This window comes from Branchiostoma lanceolatum, chromosome 9, assembly GCF_035083965.1.
Source record: "Branchiostoma lanceolatum isolate klBraLanc5 chromosome 9, klBraLanc5.hap2, whole genome shotgun sequence".
NCBI classification, from domain to species: domain Eukaryota; kingdom Metazoa; phylum Chordata; class Leptocardii; order Amphioxiformes; family Branchiostomatidae; genus Branchiostoma; species Branchiostoma lanceolatum.
This window is the reverse complement of record NC_089730.1, coordinates 18,306,876-18,334,009: the sequence shown is the minus strand read 5'-3', so window position 1 is coordinate 18,334,009 and position 27,134 is coordinate 18,306,876. Positions and strand designations below refer to the sequence as shown.

General features: G+C 41.8%; 1 protein-coding gene across 1 annotated transcript; it reads left to right on the top strand.

Moving 5' to 3' along the window:
• The first annotated feature begins 651 nt into the window (after positions 1 to 651).
• On the top strand, positions 652 to 26,837 carry LOC136442456 (leucine-rich repeat-containing protein 4C-like). Its single transcript, XM_066439316.1, has 2 exons — positions 652 to 1,501; positions 23,589 to 26,837. The coding sequence occupies exon 2, from the start codon at positions 24,347 to 24,349 to the stop codon at positions 26,180 to 26,182; it is 1,836 nt and encodes a 611-aa protein (XP_066295413.1). The 5' UTR covers positions 652 to 1,501; positions 23,589 to 24,346; the 3' UTR covers positions 26,183 to 26,837.
• The last annotated feature ends 297 nt before the right edge of the window (positions 26,838 to 27,134 follow it).

Here is a 27,134-nt window from a genome sequence, read left to right as displayed (position 1 = left end):
GAGTTATGGTGTTGTGGTCCTAGGTGGGCTTTGCCGTCGATAGAGAATGTTACCGTAGGACTATTGTACACTTATGCTGCGACTTGGGCCAAAAAATACGCTTGAGTTATGGTGTTGTGGTCCTAGGTTGGTTCTGCCGTCGATAGAGAATGTTACTGTAGATGGTCTTGTGTACCGCAGCTACTCAAGGACTACTGTACTACTACTCCTTCAGTATTTGTAAATATGGAAAAAGGGACGTGGCGTATTCATCAAATAGTGGAAATACACCAACAATTTGATTACATACGTTGGAGTAATTCCGATGTATAGAAGAATGTATGCCCCTGTACTGCAGTAGGCACTTGCATTGGTTTTAAATGTCATTCAGTAGTTTTTATTGATGTTGCCTTCTTAATTTATTCAACGTTGATAAACATACGCCTTTAACTTGATTCCAATTTTGCTTGTGGTTTTATTTTTTACGCCACTTCGTCCCAAAATTGTTTGTACCTAGTTCAGCAGCCCGATTTGGATGCTACGGAGTCGCAGCAGCACAAAATTGTCGTGCGGTATATGAAAAATTTACACGAGTATGAAATATTCACACGCATATATGTAAAACGACGCGCTGCACACCATTTTTATGCTTCTTGTGAACCTCCAGGACGATAAGAAGTGACTGGCTGCGGCGGCAATCTCCTGCGCGCTGAGCTGATTCAATCCGCCGGGAGACCAAATTCAATCATGGCTCCGTCGCCCGATGCGACATTGACTGCTGAGTTCGAACGCATCACCTTGAATGTTCATCGGCAGGTTATTAAGAACCTCTCACCCTTATGGCAGCGGAAAGGCGTTCACTTAAACAAGGGAATTACCACGACTTTGGAACGATACCCAAGGTGGGCTCAATACTGTCTTATCTTCTTTATGGATGTACAGTAACCAGAGTTTACTTCATGTGGTTTCAAATAATGGGCGACTTCAAAGACTGTACAGAATTGAGCCATATTCTTTGAAGTTAGGGCGAGGAAACTGTTTTATTTGCGATTTCCCTTTTATTCAATAACGGCTGCAAACCAACTTCATTCGAAGATATCCTTCCTGCGGATATACCATTTACCAGTCTGAGAACACATGGTAAACCACTGGAAATAGCATCGTCCGGTGTTCCTAAATTCCCCATAGTGACTCCACTGAATTGATTTCTCCCCTACGCCGTGCGGCAAGCCCTATGAAATCGGCGTGAGTCGATCAGCCGGCGGGGAAAGTACCAGGGAACATACTGGCACCCCGGTCTACTGGTAGACAGTTGCTCCACACGTCCGTTCCGTCCGTCCGTTAGATTCCCCGGGAACCACGTAGCCACCGTCAGCTTGAAGGATGCAGGCGACAAGCGGATGACTTCTAATGTGTAACACAGTGAAAGGGTGCGTTGTTTGCTGTGCCACCTACAGTTGAGGCAGTTGATCATGACAGGGAGGCAGCTGCAGCAGATTCATCAGCCCCTATTCTTCACGAGGTAAGCGGCAGTTCGCTCCATTTCACATCTCATGTAGGTCCTGCAGTGCCAGGATGAAGTCGTTTCAATTTCTGCGAGGCCCGTCATTTCGGACGGGGACGAATCGCCTGTGATATGGTGTTTGTGTGTAGATCGTGCGATAGCTGCGACACCACCAGCAGCCTGACTGATGCCCGGCATCGGCGAGCTGATGGAACACACACGTCGGACGTGCGACAAACCAAATCGTTTAGAACAATGATATTTTATCGATAAAACCATGACAAAAACCTTTAATTTTCTATCAGTTAGTAAAATTCAAGTCTGTTTGCAGTGGTAAAAATACAGCGCTCGTCGACATCACTCAAGTCTTCAGTGTAATGAAGCCGGTTCTGTTGCGGAGAGAGCCGGCACGTTTGAAAGGTAGTAATGAAAATCGCAATGGTGAGAATCGAGCCGCAACTTGTGCAAATGATGACAAATGGAAATTACCTTCAGCGACATGGGTGACAATTTCTTGTGAATGAGCTATAATGCCTTTATTGTTTATACCCTAGGCTTTGTCATTTTTCTTAGATTCACCTTTGCTCAGGCATGGCCTTTGCAAATAGGTTATCATGGTAGACCAACGTAGCAATTTTCTTTCACGTCACGCCTTAAAGCTGGGTTGAAGAATTCGGGCCCAAACCGTGCCTTACACTTGTACAAAAGGCTGTCGCCCCAGATTAGCCTCCCGCGCCCATTCGGGATCCCAGTCACTCCCAGTCCCAGATTAGGGCCCATCATCCCAACCAGGGTTCATTCCCATTGTGGCAATTAGCCAGTAGTGTTTAGTGTGGCCGTTTGTCAGATCAATAGTTGATGATCCATCTTTTTCCATTGTACCGCCTTCTTTCCCGAAACCAGGGCATTGCAAAGCTGTTAGACGACAGGCTGTTTTCGGGTTTCAGTGCTGGCTTCGTATTATGTCTGGATATCGGACAGACAGGGTGAGGAATAGTAAGTACTGTGAACAGAGATGCATGAGCCTGAAATGGATGGCCACGACGTTAACGTTGTCGCCAATGAAAAGAAGCATCTGTTTTCTTTCTTCGGGACTCTTAGAAGAGCGTGTGCTTATGGAAATCCTTGCTTTACTGATACAATCGAAAGAAGTGCTTTCAAGCAAAGACATCTTGCCAAATGCGTTCGTTCCAAGACGAAATGGAAAGAAGACTGGTTGTCCGCCGAGATGCTTTTCTCTGATGTTATCTCGGAGGATGAAGTCAACCAGTACCGAGAGGGAGTGGGTGTGGGCCGTTTCTTTACTTCACGTTTCATCCATCCTGACTAGACGAAGTGCTTCCAACTTGAATATAGAGTGAAGCACGAAGTGCATGCAGCAATTGTATATCTCAACGCTTTTCAAACAGCCTGGCTTTGTGTCTTTGGAAGGATTAAGAATGATTGTTAGACCCACTACTGAGTCTGAGTGAACAATGAGCCATAAGATTTTTTTAATTGCTTTCTCAGCAGTCTGAACTTGGAGTAGGGAAAATTCAATTAACCGTCGCAATGAAGGCCTGAATGATTAATAAGAAAAAAGCGGCTCGCGAGGTCTTTCGACTGATTCCGTATGTACATGCCATCTTTTAACTTCAACTCTGAAGAAACCATCTGGCAGCCAAACTCCAAATTACATATGTAAAATATTTAAGTCTGTTTTATATACGTGCGTTAAGAGCAAAGCACTGGGGAGACTGCTAAAGACTGCAATAAAACAAATGTTCCTAAGCTATAAAAATTGACCCAAAATATTTTTTTTTAAGATAACGTACTCTTACTTGTAAAAAAACATATATAAACACATAGTGAATGTCTGGTCGGTGAAACCAGTCCAGTAAGCCGGCGTTACAATTCATACGAGCGTCAGACGAATTTGTAGATCGTCCGAAGCTCGCTGAATTTCAAAATCGCCCGAGCGTCGACCATATTTTCCAATGAAAATCTCTGGCGACGTCCGTCGAACACTAAAAACTAAAAATCCCCCACGAGATGGTACCATCTCTTGGACATGGACGAAGTCAGTATCGACTAACCTGGTAAATGGCCAATATTTGGATCGACTTTTATTTCTAAAAATCGCTCGAAGCCCGCGTAATCGACAGGACTTCAGCCGAACTTCGGCCGAAAATGCACATTTGAAGCTCGCCAACACGTCGGCCGAGCTGAATTTCTTATTTGTGACGGGGGCTTTACAGTCAGCAAATCAATTACATATCAATGCGTCATTATCAACACGCGTTGCAACACGCTATTTGCAGCTGAGAAGATAAAAAAAAAAGTTAGGTTTACAAATGAATTCCGTGCCATTTTCTTACGTGTATTGGTCTGCGGGGAGCAGAGTATGACGTATTTCCTGCGGTGTTTCTGATCTATATTCAATATTCCGCGATCTTACGTATTGCGTGCAGGCAAAGACGTCAGATGCCTACTGACAAGAGTTATGCAAAGACTGATATGATTTGCACTTTATAATAGCACAACAATACTAATGAGATGAACCGTTCGACTTTCAATGACAATGCCGTCAACCATATCAAAAGACAAATTCAAGAGCATAAAGGTAACATAGGAAAGAATCCACAAAAAAACAGGTTGGTGGAGATTAGGTTTAAGATGTGTTCGCTCCATCCCGCATTTATAATTAGTTATTCAAGCTCCACAGTTGCCTGGCAATAACAAAGAGATAGCCAGTGGTTAGGATTATAGTAGTCTTTAGTCAGTCATTACCTTTCTTTTAGAATTTGACGTCTAGGAACTTCATTTACATTTCCGATAAACTGTTCATCGCCATCACTATTATTGTCAAACGATTAGCATCATTATCATAAAATTCCATCACTTATGTTACCATAGCACAAACTAATGCATTAGATTCTACGCCATTGAAAACTGAACGGTTCCTCCACTTAACATTCTGCTCAACAGCGCCTTGAGCATGAAGATGAGAGAAAATTATAGGACTGCAGAATTTCATAGCTACACTTTCTCGTCTTTACATGGCTTACAGCCAAAGAATACAGTTGTTGACCTTTCTTCAGGTCATCAGGATGCAGTCACTTCCAAGTAGTATGCTATTATTGACCTTATGTAAATATTTCTTAAGTTACCTTGTAAGGCATCAGTCTAATTAGGCCGCAGTCGTCTCAGTCAATTTGACGTCTACACTGGGATCTACAACGTATAATATCGATAAGTATCTAGTATGAGACTATCTAATGGAAGGAAAAAGTGATACAAATTAGTTTTTCCTCGATACACAATGCAGATCTGTGCAATCAATTGAAGCTTACAGTCCGTCTTTCTGTCATTTGTACCAATTAGACGGTATTAATCTGATGCAAGCAGAGCGGCATGATGTTACTTCGAATTCGCCTCACTCAGTAATTAGTAAATAAACTTACCAAAAGTTCCAGGATATTTTGTACTGAGAAAAAAAAAGTAGGACCACACCATTTATTTTCTTGGCTCTCAGACATTCTAAGGTTTAAACATAGCAAGCGGATACAAAATAATAGGGCGGGGAAGAAAACTTGAATTTAACTCCGTATTCACTCCATAAAACTGAGTGTACCAAGGCTAAACCTAGTCATCATTATTTGTTAATGTTTTCTGTATGGTTTACCAATTAAGAATAATATTTAAGAATCCGAAAAGTAACTAATCAAATTGGTGTGGCCTAATCGCCTAAAATGCTAAACAAACTTGTTACTCGGTGAAAGTATCTTTCATTCTAATCACGTTTTGATGATGGCGTTGATGTACTGTATCTTTTTCTGGTTTTACCACCATTCGGCGTAACACACCAACTTTGCAGGCACCCAGTGCGTAGCTGATGGTTGTATTACACTGAACGACTTGTCCCACCATACCTTTGCACATATAACAGCAGGCGCTGTTTAAAGCTATCATCTGAGGATGTCCCAGCTGTTCTTGGTGGTTACACGATAGGTCTAGTAACAATTTTTGAATACCTTAGTGCAGGGGTGTTTTTCTATACATTTTCCTTTCTAGAACGTGGCCGTCCATTTTTCTCCGTTCCATTTGGGAAATGAAACTCATATTTTCTCTAATGACGAATGAAATAAGTTCTGTTCTACGCCGTTTGCGTTTGAAGACCATTGTTTCTCATTTCACAGGGAAATTGCGATCGACAAAACGTGTACTTGAACGTGACCAAAATGTAATCTGACCCGACTCGGTAGACCGCAGCGCGCATGTGGAGGGTAAAAGCATATGTCAATCATGGTATGAACTTCAAGGAAAGTTCAATGCCATTCCTACGAAAAAAATCATTAATATGGTGGTAATTATGTGTTCATCTTAACCAGAACATATGCGGGATCTTCGCTGTCGAATGTCACCGTTTCTGCTTGTGTTTATGTTGAACCAGTCGTTTGGCGTATAGAGTCGACTTATATATAATTAGTATATACTTCCAGGGCCATGTAACTGACCCATAAAAGCAAACCATGCAATAAAATAAGAAAATTTATTCCTAATCCATGCATGATAAAAATGTATTAATCAGAAAACCTGTTGGTGGAATGCCGCGGTTGTTTTTCAAAATAAGACATCGGTTCTTTTAAAAATATTTAGAAATAAGTAGCATTACAAAAGGAAGCTTCAATTGGACATGGTCTCTAAAAAGGTTATAGGATATTTAATCAAGTTCAAATATCGGTGCAAAAACTTGACGGTAGTGCCTTATGAGTTGAGAAGCCAGCTGCTTCATAGCCCAGATGCGATGTAGGTCAGGTTGTGAGCAAGCTTCTCGAATGATACTATTTACTAAGAGTGGATTTTCATGTATGTCTTTGTAGACACGCAGTGTCCTCATAAGAGGTCATAAAAACTGCTTAATCCAAACAAGTAAGTAAAATAAAGCCAGCTATGCTGCATTGGCATATCTCGGCGATCTTGTAAAGTGCATTTCCTAGTTAGAGTGTAAAGGCACTTAAGATTGACGTCATTCCCGCTCTTTAATATATATAGTCTTTCCTGACTTAAGCAGCAGCACTAAATGCAGCGTATATCCCCGTATTAGACTTTCGGTGATTCGTGCCTAATTCCATGTTTATCATGTCTGTATAAAAGACTTTATCATCAATGGTAAACATCCCAGACCTTGTATCCGACAAAGCAGACGATGACGATGTTGCAAATGATTTAAACACAAAGATAATGGATGTAACTAGAAAGGCTCCGTAAAAAAACATAAGCAGGCCTTGCATGGTCAGTAACAGGATGCAGTAGCGGTTCCACTGCTTGGCGTTCACGTTCTGAAATCTGCTTTCAATCAAGTTGGCTGGCGAACCTTTCTGGCCCGAATTTTCCAGACAAAGTGGCACACAAGCTGCATAAAACATGTTTGCTCACCGTCTAGAATGGGTGATGAAGTAGTTTCCTCAGTGGAAAGGAAGTAATATGACTTCCAACAACTTTCTGGTTTGACCATGTATCGCGTAGAATGAAGGGAGTATATTATTAGGATAAACAACAATATTTATTGGCACAACAAAATCACAGCGACTTTCATGAGGTCTTCTACAACTAAACATGCAAACAATGGGATACAAAGGAATTAAGTTAAAGAGTACGTACAAGTATGTGAATAATTCAACTTGTCGAGTTTAACCTAGCACTTTCACCACTTGTTCTAAGATCTAAAGTGCATTATGATGACGTGGAGTATGAAGAAATGTACAAAAAGAACGGCCCATGCTAACCCTCAGACGATTTGGCAATTGGAAAGGACATGTTGGCAATATATGTAAAACAAGAAAAGAAAGGAAATCTCACATGCTTTAACAAAACCACATTAAGTCCTCTGTAACAGCTGTCATTTTGATAGCGTTAGGTTGTATACATGTACGGCTCAATTTCTAAGTAATGTGTTAAACATTGCACGGCTAAATTTCAGCAACAGTCTTAGCTCTAAAAGAAATCCGTCACCGTGTTAAGCTTCAAAAACCATGAAAATGAAGAGCTAAACATCGGCCCTCATTAACATGCATGGTAGGGATCTGGGCTAAATCGTATCCAAATATCATAATGCAAATTTACAACTGTTCCCCTTTACCTGTCTTCAACAATTGACCCAAACATGCTTCATTTGTAAGTATGACATAGTCCCTCCAAATAGGTATGACTCCGGCGTTGCTCTATGGGCAATGCATAACAGCCACCAAGCACCTTTCTATCCGCAATGCTCAACACCCGAGGTATCTGTAGCTGCATATTCATCAAGATTATAGTTGGTCCCTCGTAATGAAATTGAGCTTAAGCGTAATCTCACATAGTTGGTTCGGTTTGCTGCCGACTATAATCCAGGGTTTCAGCAGCAGATGCTAAATCGATGGAGTTTGCTTAGCCGTCAGCCCAAGGCTTTATTTATCGGTACGGATGCTATTTGTTTCAATTGAGTTGGCGTCGCCGAATCACCTTTTCCCCGAACGAGACAGAGAAATTAAATGCGCGCGCTGATGTATACATAATGTAATCTTGAACGTGTGCCGATTTTTCTCAATTGCATCGATAACGACATTTTGACCTTGGCAAACATTTTTAGAGGGAGAATCGATGAGGAATTCCTCTTGGTCCCGTTCATGGCTCTGATCTAAATAATGAAGACAGGAAACATTACTTCGTGGTTTCTCTGCATCCTTGATTAGATCATCAGTAGTCCAACACGGGTACGTGCGGGGTCTTAACCCTTGTCGTGCTGGATTTCCAGAGAAAAAAATATACCCCTACTGCTGAAGTGCCCAGGCTCATTTGAAACAAAGGGTACTAGTTTGATATTGCTCATTTTAGTTACTTCGCTTTACAACAACTGCGCGAGTGCAACGTACACATTCTAGAAATACCCTGAACCAGACAATGGCCAGGGCTAGCATACAGAGCAAGCTAGGGTTTCAAGATTTTATAAATTAATATTGTAGTGGATATTTCGTTTCTTGACAGTTCAACTGATTCTAAGCTTTAGATGAATACCTCATGTTAACCCAAATTGGATGATTTTTCTTTATTTACAGTTCTACTGTATTTCACAGATGATTTTGAACTTTAGGTGAATTCCGTATGTTTTTCTGAGCAAAGCAATCTAACCGTCTACCTATTTGACACGGGGGCTGCGCCAGTCTCAATATATGACTGGGTCCAGGTAGAGTTCACTTCGAAATAAGGTTTTCTGTTATCTCAAAAGATAAGACCTAAGTAAATCCTCTTACAAGTCCCATCACTATCGTAATCTTGTCAGAGACGTTTTGGCCCAATCTTTTCGCTTTGTTATGAGTCTTGGCCCCCGCTCAACTCATCTCAACCCGGTCACGGAGACTTAACATCTGAAAAGCTGTTGATCATTTTAGGTACGTTCGGGACGTCGTATTGACGAGATGCCAGACGCGATGCAGAGTGGACAAATGCCAAGAGACAAGGCCCTGCCCTTGGGCAATATTGCCAAGAACGTCCGGCATTGTCTTTCTGTTGGGTGTCTCCCAAGACGAGTAATAAATATCTGCGTGTGCGTCGTCACGTAAGACGCCACAACCTCTATTTACGAAGTAAGTGCCCAGTAGCCCCACGGCTATGTCAGGCAAGGAAGCTCAATCACTTTCTTCTTCTACTTCCTTCGACCTCCGGCCTCTCTGTCACCTCTTCCTAATACAAATATCCCCCGTAAATATTTAACGACACGATATGTGGAGGCGGCATGTCATTTCTTAACGGTGCAACGAGCAAAATGTACTTTTAATGGGAATGCTGCACACTAAAACGACCATAAGTCTTGCTGTATGGAATCCGGCAGGTTAAGTTGTTGCCCTTAGTTTTATGAAACATGGATTAGAGTGGGTTACGAGGGTGTAAAATATGTTATCCAACACAACATTTCATAACGGAGAAAGCTTTGGGGTATCTCAGGAAATACGTTTTATATAAACTCCACCATGGGGGATAATCATATTATAAAGCAATAGAAACAAGTAGTGATCAGGGCATAAGATTGTCGTTATGCAACTCGTAAAAAATGAGTATGATACAAGAAATGCCTAAGAATCACTACTTCATTAACGGAGGATTCAACATTGATAGGATTCAAAAGCGCTTATAATTAGCTTCTGGAAGAATACATCATGAATTGTTAGATGAAGGGGTGTGCATTGTTAAAGCTCGAGGGATTGATGCCGATTGCCATCTTAAGATACATACCTCCGGCATAAGTACATCAACGGCCCGAGCAGCTAGGTATATTCTAGCAGATTTGTTTTAGCATCCCGGTGCAAGGTATTTATTTCTTAGCAACTGATTTGATTTGAGAATAAATGTTAGCATTTTAATACAGGTATAGCCAACTTCTTCCTGCCCGACATAAATGTATTCATCTACTGCAGAAAGTACGCATCGAAGGTCAATGTCCGGTGCTTTGAAGTCATTACAGAGACCCTAACACATTCGGGGGCTTTCGCTTAAGCTGGTAGTGTCAATCACTCCAACAGGAAGACGGTTTTGCGACATCCACTAAGTTTAAAGTTATGCCTCACGTTACGATGTATTTGTCGGACCTCATCTCACCAACACGTTCTCGGGACCAGTAGAGCCTTTGGGGCGAGGAAAAATGACCAAAGGGTCGATGTATTCATTGCGGGAAGAGCCTACCCAGGACCCTTAATACCCATACGCAGCTTCCCACTCACGCAGGGATAAGGGTTTTCAAAGCTTCATGATTACCAGACACATGGACCTGGTCATGTCTGTAGAAATTGACTTTACAGACGTGCAGTCAAGTGTGTCCAGTACCTCCAAAAGGTGTGGCAGCTCCGTATTCACGTCGCATTGCAGCATGCATTAGTGTCTATGAAAACTGGCGGCCGTTCATTGTTGGACTGTCAAGTTGACATTAACGCAAGTCAGCGAAGTGCAGAGAGGTCCCCGTCTTTATCAGAAGTAACTGGTTTAGATAGAAATAGAACTTTTGTGGCAGTTTGAAGCTTAGAACGAAGTTCACTTCAAAACTTGTTTAAAGAGCAGTATTCTATCCCATATCATGACTTCATCTGTGGATATGAATTGAATCCCATCTGATATATCAATTCCGTATGTACTAAAATTCCAATTTCCGGGGAACGACGCACTATCGCCTCCAGTAATCGTTTTGTACCGCATTATCAACAACGTTTATGAGGTCTATATTGGTAATGATTATAATAAATTTACAGTCGCCACTCCTAATCGTGTCATATGTTTCTAAGCGATATCAGTTCCCCAGTAATCATTGTGACTACATATATAGCCAAGTAGTACGGGCAGCCCATGTGTGATGTCAGCTTCGTTAATCTAGTACCCATTGCCTGGTGTACGTGTGCTCGTCCGGCGCTAGACACTTTTAGTTCGTGTAGAGGAATCGTGTTTATCCTTCTTCAAGGGATTTAAGTATCATCGAATATACGACTACAGAAAGTTTGAGATGAGGTGATTTATATTGTGTAGAGTAAACGAGCTTACACACATCGCTGCCGTTATGCCGCACCCAGTCTGCAATTAATTCCCAGGAAACTTTCCAACGCATGTCATGCGTGCCTGCTGGTATTAAGTAACGCAAAGGTCTTTGGTATTCCATTACCTACAATTTAACCTGATGCCTCTTTACTAAATACTGTGGGTGCAAATCTAGCCAAGTGTGTTAAATGTAGCTATTGTTTTGAGTTTGCGTACTAGGTATAGTGGCCGATCTTCTCGATTCCATAACCGGAAGATTCATTTGGCACGTTTGGTGGTAATGAATTATACCAGCATGGGCGTCTTCAACAAGTTATTGTTAGTCAATGCCAATCAGCGAGGGGACATTTCACATGGCAATGCATTCTATCAACGTATCAGTGGCTTACTTTTGGGACGTTTCTGGTCATTAGTCTTGGCTTACATATATTCCCCACGGCTAAGAATCGTTCCGCTTCCTGGAAAATTATCAGAAAATGTATCTCCAGTTCCATTTTCATTTTTAACGTGCTGTGAGTTAGATTGGAAAGTAAGACAACGTGATCAATGTGGGAAGCAATACGTAAAGCAATGGCGGATTGTTCTCCATTTAGATTGGCAAGGAAAAGCATTCGTGAAAGTGGCCTCAAATAAACAATCTGGGAATACGAAACAATATTTACGCCTTGGTCATGAATCCTGACGACATGTTGCATTTTGTCATCTATATCATGTTAAGGACCAAACATGTAAGAAACGCCCTAAATTTTTTTAATAGTTTACACCAACTGTAGATTAAAGTGGATTAAAAGAGAAAAAGTAGCATTTTTTCGATGTTAAGAAGGTTTTCTATTTTCACAGTTTTGTTCTTAGCTCAGAAATAAATAAAGATTAGCAGCCATACAGTCTTTTGTCGATATCCTGTTTATACCAATTATAGATAAAAGTTAATTGGAAGAGAAATGTAGCATTTTTTCTTTATGTTTTGAAGGGTTTCTATTTTTACAGTTCTGTGTTCTTAGTTCAGAAATAACTTAGAAGATTTGATGATGAAGATGAGTTCAGAAAGGAAAAAAATAGCAGCCTTTTGTCGATATCCCCAAGGGCTGCCCTCCTTCCCTGTCACAGAATCCTTCCTTATCTCGACTATGCACCGACAATCGACCGCCCTTTCCTAAATTAATTTTCCAGGCAGTCATCTTCACCCAAGCATAAAATCCTTCTAGACGGGATTGTAATTCCATACTTAGAGCCAACAATGTCGAAAATTCATACCATATCTCACGCACCTTTGGTCATCCATTCGTGTTGAATTGCCACTGAGCTCTATTACATATTTTATGGTTGTCATCTATCTTCAACCGACTTTACATCGGCGTAATGATTTCCGTTGAAGATTTTCGGCCTCTTCAATTGTTTTTCTGTAGGTCAGGGTCACGCTAAGGCGCATGAAAGAAAATTATTGCTATAAACTACTTGAAATAAACGTAGATTAAGAGGTAAAGTTTCTGACCCTGTCTTTTTACTACTTTCATCCAATCTGCGATGTAGATTGCGTTACAATGCCCTCATCGACGTAAAAGTACCATAAATGACAATCAATTCCGCGATACGTTCTGTAGGAAAGGCAGTATCAAAGTACAAGGAGCAATCATTGTCCTATTTCGGTAGATCCCGTATAAATCTGTAGCACAATCGAAACAAGGGTCCCATCTAAGGCAGGATAAACGACAAGGTATGTCTCATGAATTGAAGCGTAGTTATTGTTTTAAGGTGAAGGTAGCTACATACATTTAGCATATCGCAAATTCAATAACTACTTAGTTTCTTTACACTCATACAACAAAAACATACCATAAAACTAACATTTGAAAGAGAAAACTTTAAAAGCTGCTTCACCATCATGGCTACAATACCTCGCCACTTCATTTGGACGTGACTCATCAAAGAGGGCAATAAATAACCCACCTGTTATCATTACCTAGTACCTGTGCCACACAGTTTAATCCGTCTGTTCAAATCCAGGTTATCGTCTTGGATACTAAAAGTTAGTCTTGATGGCTCACTTGGCTATTAACCCATGTCTGATACTTTAACTTCATGATCCTATAACCTTGATATGAAGAAGAATGAAACAATGAAGGCGAGATGGATCGTAATGGTGTGTGTGGAGATTGGATTGGGACATTGAATAAACATGCAATGTTCCCTTACTGGAACGCTTGTCGTGACGCACATGAGTAATCTGACTCCAGGTATACAGGAGTAGACGTCACGATATTGAATAACTTTTAACTTGAAACTGAATATTCAGTTAATCATCAGCAACGAAGAGTTCATGCCAGAAATGGATATCAAAATATCGAAGCAAGCCTTTATTTACGTTGATGAAGGTTAGACATCCAGGTAATAAGATACGCCAAAAATAATTACTCAAGCAACTGGATAAGATTTTGAAACAATCAGACGTTTCAGACAGTATCCACAGCCTTTATTTAGTACGTTTCGGATTTAGACATGACTAAAATGTCAGAATTTCCAAAGTCCTTGTGTCTTTGTGACCAGATTGAAAGTTAACCCGGCCTCATGTCAGGTGTACACGTTTACATGGACCCCAACACTATTTCATGTACCAGGCCATGAGAACTGATCCGAATGACATGAAATATAAAATGAAGTTTAGTTGTGAACATGTGCTTACAACTGTGGATAGTGTCTTCAAGATACTTGGATACTGTATCTGTATAGCCGGTATAACCGCCCTTCGGCGTAACACACCAGCTTCGCAGGCACGCGAAGCGGCAGCAGCTGGTTATATTACACTGTACGGCCTGTCACACCTAACTTTTGCACATCTGACTGCAATCGTTCTTTTAAGCTATTTAGTGAAGGTGTTTCTACAGCATCTGATGACAACGAGTTCCATTCTACTATGGTTCCATTCTACTACTGTATTCAGTCTATTAGCTTAGAATGTTAGCCGCGGCAGTGGACTAAATAAAGGATTCAAATTAGGCAACACTAATCTCTACAGGATGAAAACACATTTTACCTATGTTAGAAAACCATAAATGTGTAAGGAACTAGTCTCCTGGGTATAGAACAACAACTTCCATATAGATTACATACAATAATCATCAATATAGATGAAAAGCTATGACAGATATTTGTAGGTTATACATATTGACATGCGGCAAAGAATTTCCTGACCCACTCTTAGTTTATGATTGCGTGTAATCATGATTTTAATTAGGATTAATGAGTAGTTTTCATGGTACAAAATCTGTGCCATGTTAGTTAAAGACGGACAACTATATACAACATGCTCACCCGGAGTCCGAAGACAGATGGAGTCCTTCCGCCTGTTAACTCCCTAACGAGTTGGTAGGATTTTTATCCGCAGGCCAGATGAGATGCGGGATTCTAACCTCGCGCTATCTCACTTTTACACCCTGTGCCGCAATTCTTAGAACGTGGACAATAAAGCCGCCTTCGAGATTGAAATTGATTTTTTGGCTATGCTACAACTTTCACATATCATATGATAGTGAAGTTCTGAATTGGCAAACCTTCGGCAGCGATGATATAATGATATAATAGCATAATACATGACAAACCTTATGTTCGTGTTTTACCGAGTTCAGTTTATCTTTACATTAGGGATACTACCGTAGGTCTATTTGTATCATTTAAGTATACTTAAGGTATTGGGAAACGACATTTAATGATTGAACGTCAAAGTGAATGGTGTTTCTTAGTTGGCTGATGATTAACGACACTGAAAATGTCTATCTTGGTTGAGACACAATTATCAACCATAGATATTGTCTGAAAATTATTGAACGATTCCCAGTTCAAAAGTTGTCGAACTCTTTCAATGCTCACGGTAATAAGGAACTTTTATAATGAGATCATTACATTACGATACCAGCTATGGACAAAAGGAATACAGGGGGTTCTCCGTAATATATTTTTCTACCTGGGCCGATACGGGAACAAGTCATTGAATATTCATATCTCCATCCTGTGCCAGGAGAGAAAGAGATGATTTACTATCACAATTTAAACAAAGGTACATGCATAGCTCAAGCAGTGGTTGCCCGTATCGTCGACAGATGAAAGCTGCGGCGACGATGATTATGGTGATAGTACATGAATACATTGTAATCTCAAGGAATTCTACCTACATGCAGATATAAAGAACTTAAAAAAGAATGCATACTGTAATAGATGATATATAAAAGGTTCAACCATTGCCTGCTGATAGGAAGAGGCGAGCCTCTTTGTCTCTATATTTGAGAGAGCCGGATTAAAATCAATACGCATGAAGATGTCGCCCATAAATCAGTCTGTTTGGCCGTACGTTTCTAATGATGCTATCTAAGGCCCAAGTGCACTGAATGATAGGGATGCTCTCCCAACCTGATCATTCAAGTCCGAGTACATTAATCCAAATTATAATGCTACCCAACAGAGAGAGTCTTCTATCGCTTCCGACCAGTTCTCCGTGAAGCGCCGAGGCAGATGCTTCAAACCGTGGCGGCTTTGCAGATATTGCATCTCGAAGTAATTTCCCGCCGTCTTTATGCTCTTATTACAGCTAATTCTGCGCAGATTCCGGGAAGAGCGTGTACGTGCCGGGCCGGGATTGATAGGGTTGAGGACAGGATGGGAACCCGTGCCTTTCTTATCCTGCCATCTTTGGGATGATGGATGTGCTGCAAGCTCCGAGTTAAGCTCGGAGAGGTTGGAGGCGATCCATCACGTTATTTCATATCTGTCACCTGAGATAGCGGCTTGCGACAGACTGTGACGCGGTGACTGACTTTTAGGTACGCTCGGCGGACTAGTCCGTCCCCAGAAACTTCGCACCAGTCCGGACTATTAAGCAGGTGTGTGAGTGTGTGTCTGAAGTATTGTGTCTAGTATTGCATTATACGCGGCTCTCAGGTTCATTGTCACGTTTTGTTCCTTGATGACGCTTCTAGTCTCTTGATAGATGTGCTCATTGAACTTGATGCCATTAAGATTCATTAATCAGCCAGCGAAGCGTCAATTATTCCTTGGAAGAGCGCGCCTTGCATGGAAATCACAGTACCGTGTGGTGATACGATTATTTCATTCCCGACAAAATATCATTCTTCAGACGTATATTTCACTAAGACCAAAATGTGCTTTAGTCTGAATCGAAAGCACATATATATTTCTAGATATTGAGTCGGTTTATTGGAGGAAAACAGTGTTTTTGACATTTTCTCATTCTTGATATCTTAAATTCACCGATCATTGATCCTTATGCCGGAAGCTTTACTCTTTACGGAGGGGTTGATAATTCAGGTAGGTTTTCCTTGTTGCCAGACCACTGCGGCATGTGCATTTACAGACAATGGGGTGTGAGATCAATTTGCTTGGAATGCCTTGTTCGAAGTCTTGAGCGTTTCCCAACTTCGTCGCGGAGGGTTTTTGTTTTGTTGTATGGTCGAAAACCACATCTCTCGAAACTGCTAATCAAATAATCTAAATTAACACATTAATTAGAAGGCAAACATCAAGGGAGTGATATGCAATTAAAATTAATCAAATATACCGATTCGGATGGATGTATTGAATATCTTAAACAATCAAAGTAGAATTCGGCTTGATTAGTTCAAGTAGAGATCACCAGATTCTGGTATTTATATTTCGTGGCGTACTCATTGAAATATAAAGCAATTGTTCTGAGAAAGCTAATCCGGTATGATGAATTAAAGCAGCAGTTCAGACCAATTATCAAGGATGCATCGGTTAGGATACTTCATAAATGATACACATTAACCTTTTCTTAGATGCAAATACAGGATCTTAAAATCCAATGTCAAGGTTCCATATGGCTGCACAAAAACACACGGGTATTATTCCCGGTGTATTTTTGACGTGTTCCCGCAGACATACTTAATGAGAAAGATTAATACTAATGCATTCGTAGCTCGCTGAGGCGTTGTAAATCCAAGGTCGGCAGACAACAGTCCTTAGAGTTAATATCATCACGCCTCTGCATTTCCAAACGACTGTTCAGGGTTGCTTTCAGCTGGGGACTTAAAGGGCAATTTTGCAGTTGACAACTTTATTAGTCCTCATCGGCTGAACATGACATTTGCTCGTTGTTTGTTTGCCTGCATATATTATGATGTGTGGCAATCATGAAAAGAACATAAATGAATCTCTAATGAAATCAAAAATTTAAACAATCGAAGCGCGCAGAGAAATGAAACATGTTTGGTTTCACAGGTTTAAAACCATCATCATCAGCTCCTTTCATCCTGCCGGACGATCCGTTCAGCGTCGGTGGATTGTTCCGTGGGCGGCGAGTCCAGCTTTACTCTTGAAGTTTTTTCCACAAACAGCGCAGATGAAGGCTGTTGTTTGCAATGCCAATGGTGTGTGTCTCTTTTGCCTTCTGGCAAACTTGTTTAGTTTCAAGTCAAGTTGCAGTTATTTCGCACCTTGTAGAGCGGTCTTGAGCTAAGTGCTCCCAATACGTTGCAATGTTGAAGAGTAGACGTCGACAAAGTGGAGCTTGAGGTTTAAAATAGTGTTCAGAATTACGTTATCGGCATGTTCTTTATTGAAAACTCATAGGCTGATTTTGAAAGCAGTGGTGAGTCTAACTTTCCCCAAAGGCGATCACGAGAAGCTTTCACGAAAAGCAGAATCCACCTAGAGGCACTGCAAGTCATCAGACGAATCGTTCTGTTACTGGGAATTGGTATATGTCACTGCTTCTTACGTCAGGCGATTGTCAAGAACATACCCCTAACGGGAGAAGACTACTTAAGGCACTGTGTTTGCTAAAGATAAAAGTCTTCCTCGGGAACTGAGAGATACTTAGAGCACGTCTGGGAATACAATAGCTTCCGTACCTTGAACTTTTATTCTCTTTGTCGTTCGAGCAACTGAGACGTTGATTACTAAAGAGTTTATACAATATTCAAGCTGTCCTATATACCTTATGTCAATGAAATGTATTATAATCAATATCGGAATACTAAATAACATACGAGAAACCCAAGTTGCTGTAGTAGATACATCACGCAGCCATGTGACACCCAACTCTAGTTCAACTGTTTGCAGCTAAACGAAACCCTTTTCAGTATTTACACCAAGGTCTCATGCACAGGAGTTTCAAACCTTGAACTTACACGACCGTTAATAACTTGTCATTGTAAATTGCCAACTCACCCTGTGGAGGTCAGGTATAGTCTGATAATTTCACGCGTCATTAGAGACCTACCAAATATTGATATTCGATATGAGGCCCTGCATATTCAAGCATTGCAATCTGCTGCCCATGGGGGGATTCACGACCTAACAGTGGGTAGAAGGCTGGTACACAGCACTATCTACAACTGGTCTCCTCTGAGGAAGTGATATCTTTGCTCCAGACACATCGTATCGATCTGTCCACCTGCGGTGATGTGCTCGCTGCCCGGGATTGGTATTGATGTCGCGGACGGTCTGCACTGTTCTTGACTTGTCCGTGCCGTTAATTGGTATTGATATCGTCAGCATCTGGTATGTTTTGCACGTTTTGGGGGTCTGTTGTGTAATTGGTATTGATAGTGGGAAGATATAGTCAGGTATGTAGGTGATGACTTTGTTTAAGTCTTTTTAATATCTAGCCAGACATATAAAGATTTGCAACAAATGCCAAATATACCAATTCATCGATAATACAAATGAAAATGTTATCGCAAACTTGCATTTTAGAACAATAGGCAAATGTACGTATCATTACAATAATCATATATCAGTATTAATTTTGTTTTCTACGCGTACATTTTCTATGCCAATATCTTATATAGAGCTATAAAAAGAACACAAAATCCAGCAAGAACATATTGTTGGAAATAAGTACAAAGAGTGAACTAGTTTAACAGACATGAAGATAATGTTAAAGTTTCCAATCTTATTTCCCAGTTGTAATTGCATGCCATTCGGGCCTCCATAACCGCTTCTTGAAAGCGTTCAATCTTGGTTCGTGATGCAAAACTGACGGTTACGCTTATGGCGGCAATATTTCCCAAAAGGGACTGATGCACAAGGCGTATTTGAACTTACTGGCATTGCCGCGATGGGGATGCTGATGCTCTCTCCCTCTTCAACCGCCTTTAGTGCACATAACGTCCCCCCTGTGCCTACAGCAAGCTAGTAAACATCATGGTAGTTAATCTGTGTCAAGTCAGGCAAGTCATATAGCATTCTACCCGTCTACTTATTCCCAGTTTCTTTAAATCTAGGCTCCCACAATCGCAAGGAGCGACCTTAGTGCAGGGAAACTCTTATTTGACAAATCGTGGGATTTTAGAATTCTCAATAGTATCAAACGTGGAACATGAGTTATCATTGTTCGTACCTTATCGCCTCTACCACTAAGCTCATTCTACTTGGAAAATCTATCCTGACCTGACAATCGTTAGTCTGTAGCTCCAGGCACCTACCAACCAGATAAGAGCCACATCATATCGAGTCTCCCCTGAACTTAAAGGGATAGTAACCTTGGCACAGTATTTATCAGTTTTTCCATCATTGGCAGTGCGATATAGGAGCATTATAATTTCGATTCCTCTATTTCATACATATTCCGTAATACAACGATGAAGTTAAAATGCCACCACCCCACTGATGATGCTACCATCAAGCAACGGAATGAGTATTAGTGTATCAAGTATTTATGATGACACAATGGTGAAACGAGCAGTTTAGGTTGCCTCTTTTGCAAGGCGGTCGGTGATTTGCTGATTCTGCAATACGTCTAAAATATGTAAGGATCGTGATGAATGGAACAATTTGCTAAGAGCTACTTCTTGCTACTGTCTGATTTATTAGTAAATGATATCAACATCAATTCTTAAGAGGTTTTATGGTTCTGTTCGGCATTGGGGCTAACTGAAGGTAATCCTCCTTACCAAGGCAGGGTGCAAGTATGGGGGTAATATACTGCAACTCTTACAAAAGGCTGCCAATAGTGATCTACATTATGTTACTAACAGCAGTACTTCAGTCAATGGGCTTTTCTCTGGCTATCATCCTAATATATTTTTGTCAATACAGTTTTGCAAGATGCATATTCTAACGACTAATGGATTTGTTCCGTAGAGGAGAATTTATATCCTACTTTCTGGGTGACAATAGTGATAATGTGAGGCGTTTTTTCACGGTTGATAATAATTGCTTTTCAGCATTGACCGATGGTCCTTCTGGTCCATTAAGGTACACCCAATGGGCTCAACGTTAATGTACAAGCTGGCCTATTTGTGGTGGTTAGGCCTGGACCATGCCGTGCATACTTACTTAATGTGCCCAGAGCCATTGTACGTTAAATCTAAGTTAAACTGCAATTGTCACCACAAAAATTAGACACATTTCGACTGATCAGCTCAAGCGATCCACTGCTTCTGTGAGTAAAGTTATGCAGATAGAACACGTGATTTGGTTAGCAGTGGATCATTTCTCGACAAAGACTGGAGCTGATCAGTCTAAAGTATGGCGAAGTCCAATTTTTGTCTTGGCAATTCCAGTTCAGAATGACTCCTACCAAATTAGACACTTTATGAACCTTTAGGTAGAGAGACAATGTAATTGTCATTGTTATAGGTCAAATAGGAACGGATGAGTAGTAAAAGCATGTGAATATTAAATAGGTTCTTTAGGTATCCAACGTAGTAAAATTCTTAGTAAAGATTTCGTATTACTCACCCACGTTGCATCTTACAAAAAAGTATCCGGTCAAGTTGTACAATTTACATTTTCTAAAAACTGATGTTATTGCTTTCTAGATCGAAACTAGACAGGCTAGCTATGGTTTGCTTATCTGGTACTCCATTGGAATGGTACCGAAGATTGGTATTTCTTCATTATTGGCCGTCCTGTCGTTACACGATCTATCTCTGTTTGGGCCACTTATGAGCTGCTCCAATAGTCTTGGCTGTGTAAGTGACACTGGCAACTCGTTGGAAACAGTTTTCTCTTCATCAATATAACCGTACAACGTCTGCACGGTCCATTGGAAGGTGACCTAATTCCAACGCTAGCTAACCAAACTTGTTTTGTCTGCACTTCAGACGGGCTGACTGCAGCTGGCTTCAACATTCATTTATCACAATTTTCACTGGTCGGTCAGAAGGTGTGATTGATCATTAGGATCACGGAGATCACCAGAGATTTATGATGCCCTATTTGAACTGCTCCTTATAAGATTAACTTAAAGCGTCTCTACTTTAGGATGGTATAGCTCTGTCTGCTTCTGTGTTACGGTGAAACTTCTCTTAGCATAAGCGTAACTTCAAAATGGACATTAATCTTGCAACAGTTTAAGACACAAGTCCTTCTTGTGACCAACCAGACGCATGCACCATGTCCTTCTCCTTGGATGTTATGCTAGATAAGTACGTTATTGATACAATCAAATCAAATATTTGACGGTACTAATTTCCCAGCAGACCTTGCGTATGCGATGGGAATCCCATTAGCTTCTAGGTCGCGGATGTTTTTATTTTTCGATAGACGGTAGCCTTGGCGTTGAGAATCCTGGTCGTTCGTTGGAACTGCACCTACGGTTCACCACAAGGGAAATATTGCAAATATACGTTAACCTCTTTTGCAAATATCCTTGCCGGTGAATTATGCTCCAGCGCCAAAGTCCGGATTCAGGGACCCATCGACCATGTGCACAGCATTTACGGGGTGGTTGGATCCCATCAGGCTGGCTGCTGTGATGCCTCCCACATGTTTTCTCCCCAGCTCAAAACGTGCCCCTTCTCAGACATCCAATTTTCTGGCTAAATCAGCGTCTCCCAAAGGCTCATGAGAGGGATAGGCGTTTTTGTATGTCCAGTGCAGATTTTAAAGTCATAGACCATTGCGTCAGACGTTCGGATATCTTAATCATCAGATTTCGAGGTCTGAGGGTAGACCAACGGCGTATTAGCCCGTATGATTGCTATTACCTTTCCACGAGTATCAATCATCCGCTTTCTGCTGGACGTGAGGTAACGAAATCCGCGCTCTTTCCGTGCACGAATGAATGAGTTACTAGATGCCGTTTGAGGTAAAACGAGACTTTAGTCTAATCTCTATACCTTCCTAGCATAAATGAAGTATAAAAGATGTATATCATGATGACATTTTTTTCTGGTGTACATTTACCATCTAACCCTACCCTGAGTGGATGCAACACGAAATATGTGTCTCGACACAGATGACAAATACAATGCTTTAAAGTGTGCAAAAGTGACAAAACAAACAAAGAATAACAATGCAATTGTGCTCTTTGCATAAGCCAAGCCACCCGAGGTCCTTGTCCGTTAAGTAACGACCTACTTCATCGAAATCGACACCCAGCACGTAATCCTAGAGAGAGCTGAAATACACTTAAGAGGAAATTCCCTGCCCTTATCTTAATAGCATTGGCTTGGGGGCAGAATGTGAATAACCTTTCTTACTCCCTGTCCAAAAATAACCCGACCCAAGTCTTAGATTTTCTTTTACTTTGTGGCCAGTTTGATCATCCTAAGATGACCTTTAAGTCCCAGCTGCAGATGAATCAGACGCTAAAGAATAGTAGCTTAACCACCTGGCTGTACTTGATGGACCATAAAGAAGGCTGTAAACCCCAGACCTGAGGCGCCGAGGTTACAAAGCTTTCCAGAAAAATTTGAAGAGTACCCAATAACTGCAATAAAACATTTGACGAAGTTTTAAAACGAACATACATGTATATAGTCATTTGGCGTAATACCTTCAAAACTTAATGAAGCAGATATTTCTCTCGTTGAGTAGAGCAGAAATACGTGTGGTCTTGTTTACATGACATGCTATCCTTAAACTAAAGCTGTGAGATACTTCAGTTGAAATTTATTTCATTGACAGCTTTATGGCAATATCAAGTTTGAAAATCGACCAATACGCCCGGCCAAGACAAACATAAGATGTATCGCATCTGAGACGACTGTTTATTCTCAAGTTTTGCAATAACAGCCAATATCAACACTACATCAATCGTGCCAGCCAACAACAAAAAGGCACAAGATGACCAATGTATTGGCTATTCTATCTGCATCTTTTCCCCCAAGATGAAGTTGTACTATCTTATGCTCTGCTATTGCCAGTACCCGTTGTATATATATGCGTGTCACTGTTTGTTGACCAATCTTCTATCTTACCGCACGTAGCGTCTTATGTCATAGCTTTACCGACTATATGTCGATGAAGATCGAGGTGGCAGGTCAGGGCCGATATCACTTAAGCTATAATTACCTGTGATAAAGTTATAATTGATCGGCTGATGAAAATATGATCCATAATGTCAAGGGGTGACCGCCGGGTGCAATGAAAACTAATATTCGTGCCACATTGTTATTGATCAACAGCCCAAGGGAAACTAAATTCTTAAAAATCGCTACCGGTGGGATCCTCCCGTCCTTTTTCAATAAGAGTCACCATCTAATTGGAACAGACGCATCCACCCTGCATGTATCGTTGTTTTACAAAAAGCAATCTATTATCCCGTCCAACCTAATGAAATAATTTCCCGTTGTGTGTTTGGTTGCAGGGCAGGTGGCGGAGGTGGTGTGGGCGTGTGGTGACCACGAGGAGTGCGCTGATGGATGAGGAGTGTGTCTTCCCCCGGCTCTGACGACTTCTAATGGGGTGGAAACTCATTTCCCACTGCCGCGCGGAGAGACGTGTATAAGGACGTGTGAGGCTGGACAGCAGAAGCTGGGGATTACCACCGAGTCGTCAGACTGGGCCCTAACGACTTCAACCTGTCAACGTCTGTACGTGCGCGTTTCGTTCAGTACGTGCCGATTCGGGACCGCGGAGATTTGGGGACTACGATTTGGTCAGCCGTGAACAAAGAAAAAATCGAAAAATCGCGAGCACTCTGCACTACCCACTGTTCATCGCGACGGGTATGGCCGGCAAGGTTTAGGAAATCGATTTGAGTTCGCGGGCACACTTTGGGTAGCAGACAAGCATTCGTTCGGATGAGATCGCTCCAGCTGTGCTCGGAGTGGTAGACCGGATTGAAATACTGCGCATCTTGACATCCTTATCCTTTGTAGAGAAGCTTGTGCAACAGTAAAGGATACCGGAACCCAGCATAGTTGTGTACTAGTCCATATCATACCACGACTGGCTGCGCTGGTGCGGGTACTATAACCCATAGCTTAGAAAACCATCTGTCGCCGATGGCATAGGACGAGTTTTGCACATCCTGACGTTTGCGCGGAGCTAACTACTTCAGCAGCTCATCTGTGTGTATTGATTAATTAAGAGCGAGACTTCTGAATAGCTCAACTGTCCACAATGCTCAGGTCTGCAGTTCCAGGGACGTCCGTAGCGCTGATGGAGGCGCTGCTACTGCTTACATGGATGGTGCCGGAGTTGGTGGAGACTGTGACATGTCCTCGTATCTGTAAATGTAGCGGCTCATTCGAAACTGTTTACTGCGGAGAGAGTGATCTTCTCAAGGTGCCAAGGGGCATTCCCACCATAGCACAAGTACTGAGCCTTCCGTACAATAACATCAGTAAACTGACCAAGAACCAATTCGTGACTCTGCGGCAGTTACAAACCTTACAGCTCGGATTCAACACGATATCGACAATAGAGGCCGAAGCTTTTAGAAATCTGGACAACTTGCAAACGTTGGAGTTGCTAAACAACAGATTATCGTCTGTACCAACGTCGTCGTTCAAGGCAATACCTGCTCTGAGAGAGTTGTGGTTGCGTGGCAACCCCATCACCTGTCTAGGAGCGTTGGCCTTTTATCCTCTAAATAGTCTGAGACTGCTGGATATAGGTGAGTTAAGGCAGTTGAAAGCTGTTTCAAAGGATGCCTTTGCAGGGCTAACTAGGCTAGTGTATCTGAATATGGCGGTATCTAACCTGGACAGTGTGCCTTATCTGCAGTATCTTACAAGTCTGGAGGAGCTGGACTTGTCAGGGAACTCCATACAAATGCTCAAATCTGGAGACCTTGTCGGTTTGAAAAGGCTGAAAAGGCTACTAATGGTGTCGACCAACTTGAGTAAAGTAGAATACAACGCGTTCAAGGATCTTGCCGAGTTGAGAGAATTGGACCTATCTTACAATAACCTGACACTTTTACCGCTAGGGCTTTTCTATCCGTGCTATTCGCTGAAGAAGGTCAACCTAGGTAGAAATCCTTGGAACTGCTCGTGCCAGGTGACGTGGCTTGTCGACTGGCTGAGCACACATGTACAAAACAGGACAGACGGATCCGTAGGGACGTGCCAATATCCCGACAGCCTTCGTGGTAAATATCTGTTCGAGGTACAGTTCATGCTGATACAGTGTCCTCCTGTCAACGTTACCAGTCCAAATGTGGAGGTTCCAGAGGGCGACAGTGCCACAATGTACTGCAACGCTGGACAGGAGACTGCCGTCAGCTGGATGACCCCGAACGGTACCGTCATTAGGCACGGTTCGTACAAAGTTAGGGTCAGAGTTTTCAACGACGGGACCCTGAATATCACCAGTGTGACCATGAGTGATTCTGGTCTGTACAGGTGCTTGCCACAGAAACCGCCGACCTACGCTGAGAACGACCCGTTCACGACATTTCTGAATGTCTTACCCACCAACATTCCTCGCAGATGGACCATTCTAACCAGCACGGATTTCCCGCTAGCCGAGGAACCTTTGGACACAAGTTCCATTAACGCCAATTTCTGTGCATCGGTCACCAGGATAGACACCAGCGAGGAGGACCGAAATTGGCGTAATGGGACTTCCATGATCGATCCCAATGCTACTTTTGGCCCTAACATATTCAGTTACCCTGGAGGTGACATCTTGAGACCCGGAGATTACAACTTGAATAAAACGCCCCGCACTGACTACAAAAAGTACGTTATATCATCCATAGTGTCCATCTTGTCCTTTGGATTCTTACTTTGGACCGTCTGTTATCTGGGTGTGAAGTGTTCAAAAGTACGAGAGAGGAGACAGCAGGAGAGAGACTATCAGGTACAGAAAAACTGCAACTCCATAAACCACCATCCAGCAATAGTGGACCTCTACCAGATTCCGGAAGTAGAGAGCATCAGTCCCAGCAAGTCAAACTGTACCACGCTGTCAACGTTTAAAGATCCGCCGCCGATGGAGACAATAGTATAGCACATCATGCCTAATATATATATTACATTTTTGTATTTAGCTTAGAGACGACACTTTTGTACCTATTCAAAAACAGATGGATGACGCTGTATTTTCAAATGTATCTAGTAGGTAAAGCTGTCTGAAACAACGATTGAAACTGTGTTGCCCCACAGCTGATTGTTTATGGTTGATATAACGTACCGCTGTTCTGTATGCACATTGAAATATTGGAGAGGGGGATATGTGTTGTCTTGAACACCTACCCTAACAGGGGTCTCCCCTATATCATCGATATGCTCATATTCATTGCTTATGCATAGACTTTTAAATTCTCAATTTCATTTCCAAATTTGTAATAGGTAAATGATTTGAAGGTGTATGCGCCATGTATTAGACAATTATTTCAATCACGAAGCGGGGCAGCATGCGAGTATATCCTCGCTTTTCCACGTAACACAAACCCAGGATTGAAAGCGTTTCCTATAGGGAGACTCCTGTAAGGTCATCGCTGCGCCTGACCTTCCTAGCCCATCACCCCGTAAATCATTCTTCTTTTCACTTTGGGCGGCTTTCACAGGAGGTGAGGTAAGTACAATACGTCTCTTTCGCTCAGGCAACCTGGCAATTTCGCCGATCTAAAAAGGAGCGTTCCATATTAACTCCTGTGATAGCTGCAGTAGTGGAACATTGATATAAATATTACCTGTGAGGCACGAAGGGGGAGATTTTGAACGAAGTACAGTGAGAGCCAATGGCCATGCAAATGAACGTTACCATAAATTTCTTTTGAGAGCACAAGATCCAAATCTAATTACGTTGCCAGAGTACTGTTTCATATCAGATGAGAGTCGATAAAAATCACTATGGTAGATTGAACGTTACCTGCGATGCAATATTTAGTTCAAACTGGTGACACCTTTACTGTCAATGTTATACAATCACTGTCGCATACTTATGGTGAACATTCCCA

What these genes read in the sequence shown, in the direction of transcription:
- LOC136442456 (XM_066439316.1), top strand. Translation starts at nt 24,347, where the DNA reads ATGCTCAGGTCTGCAGTTCCAGGGACGTCCGTAGCGCTGATGGAGGCG.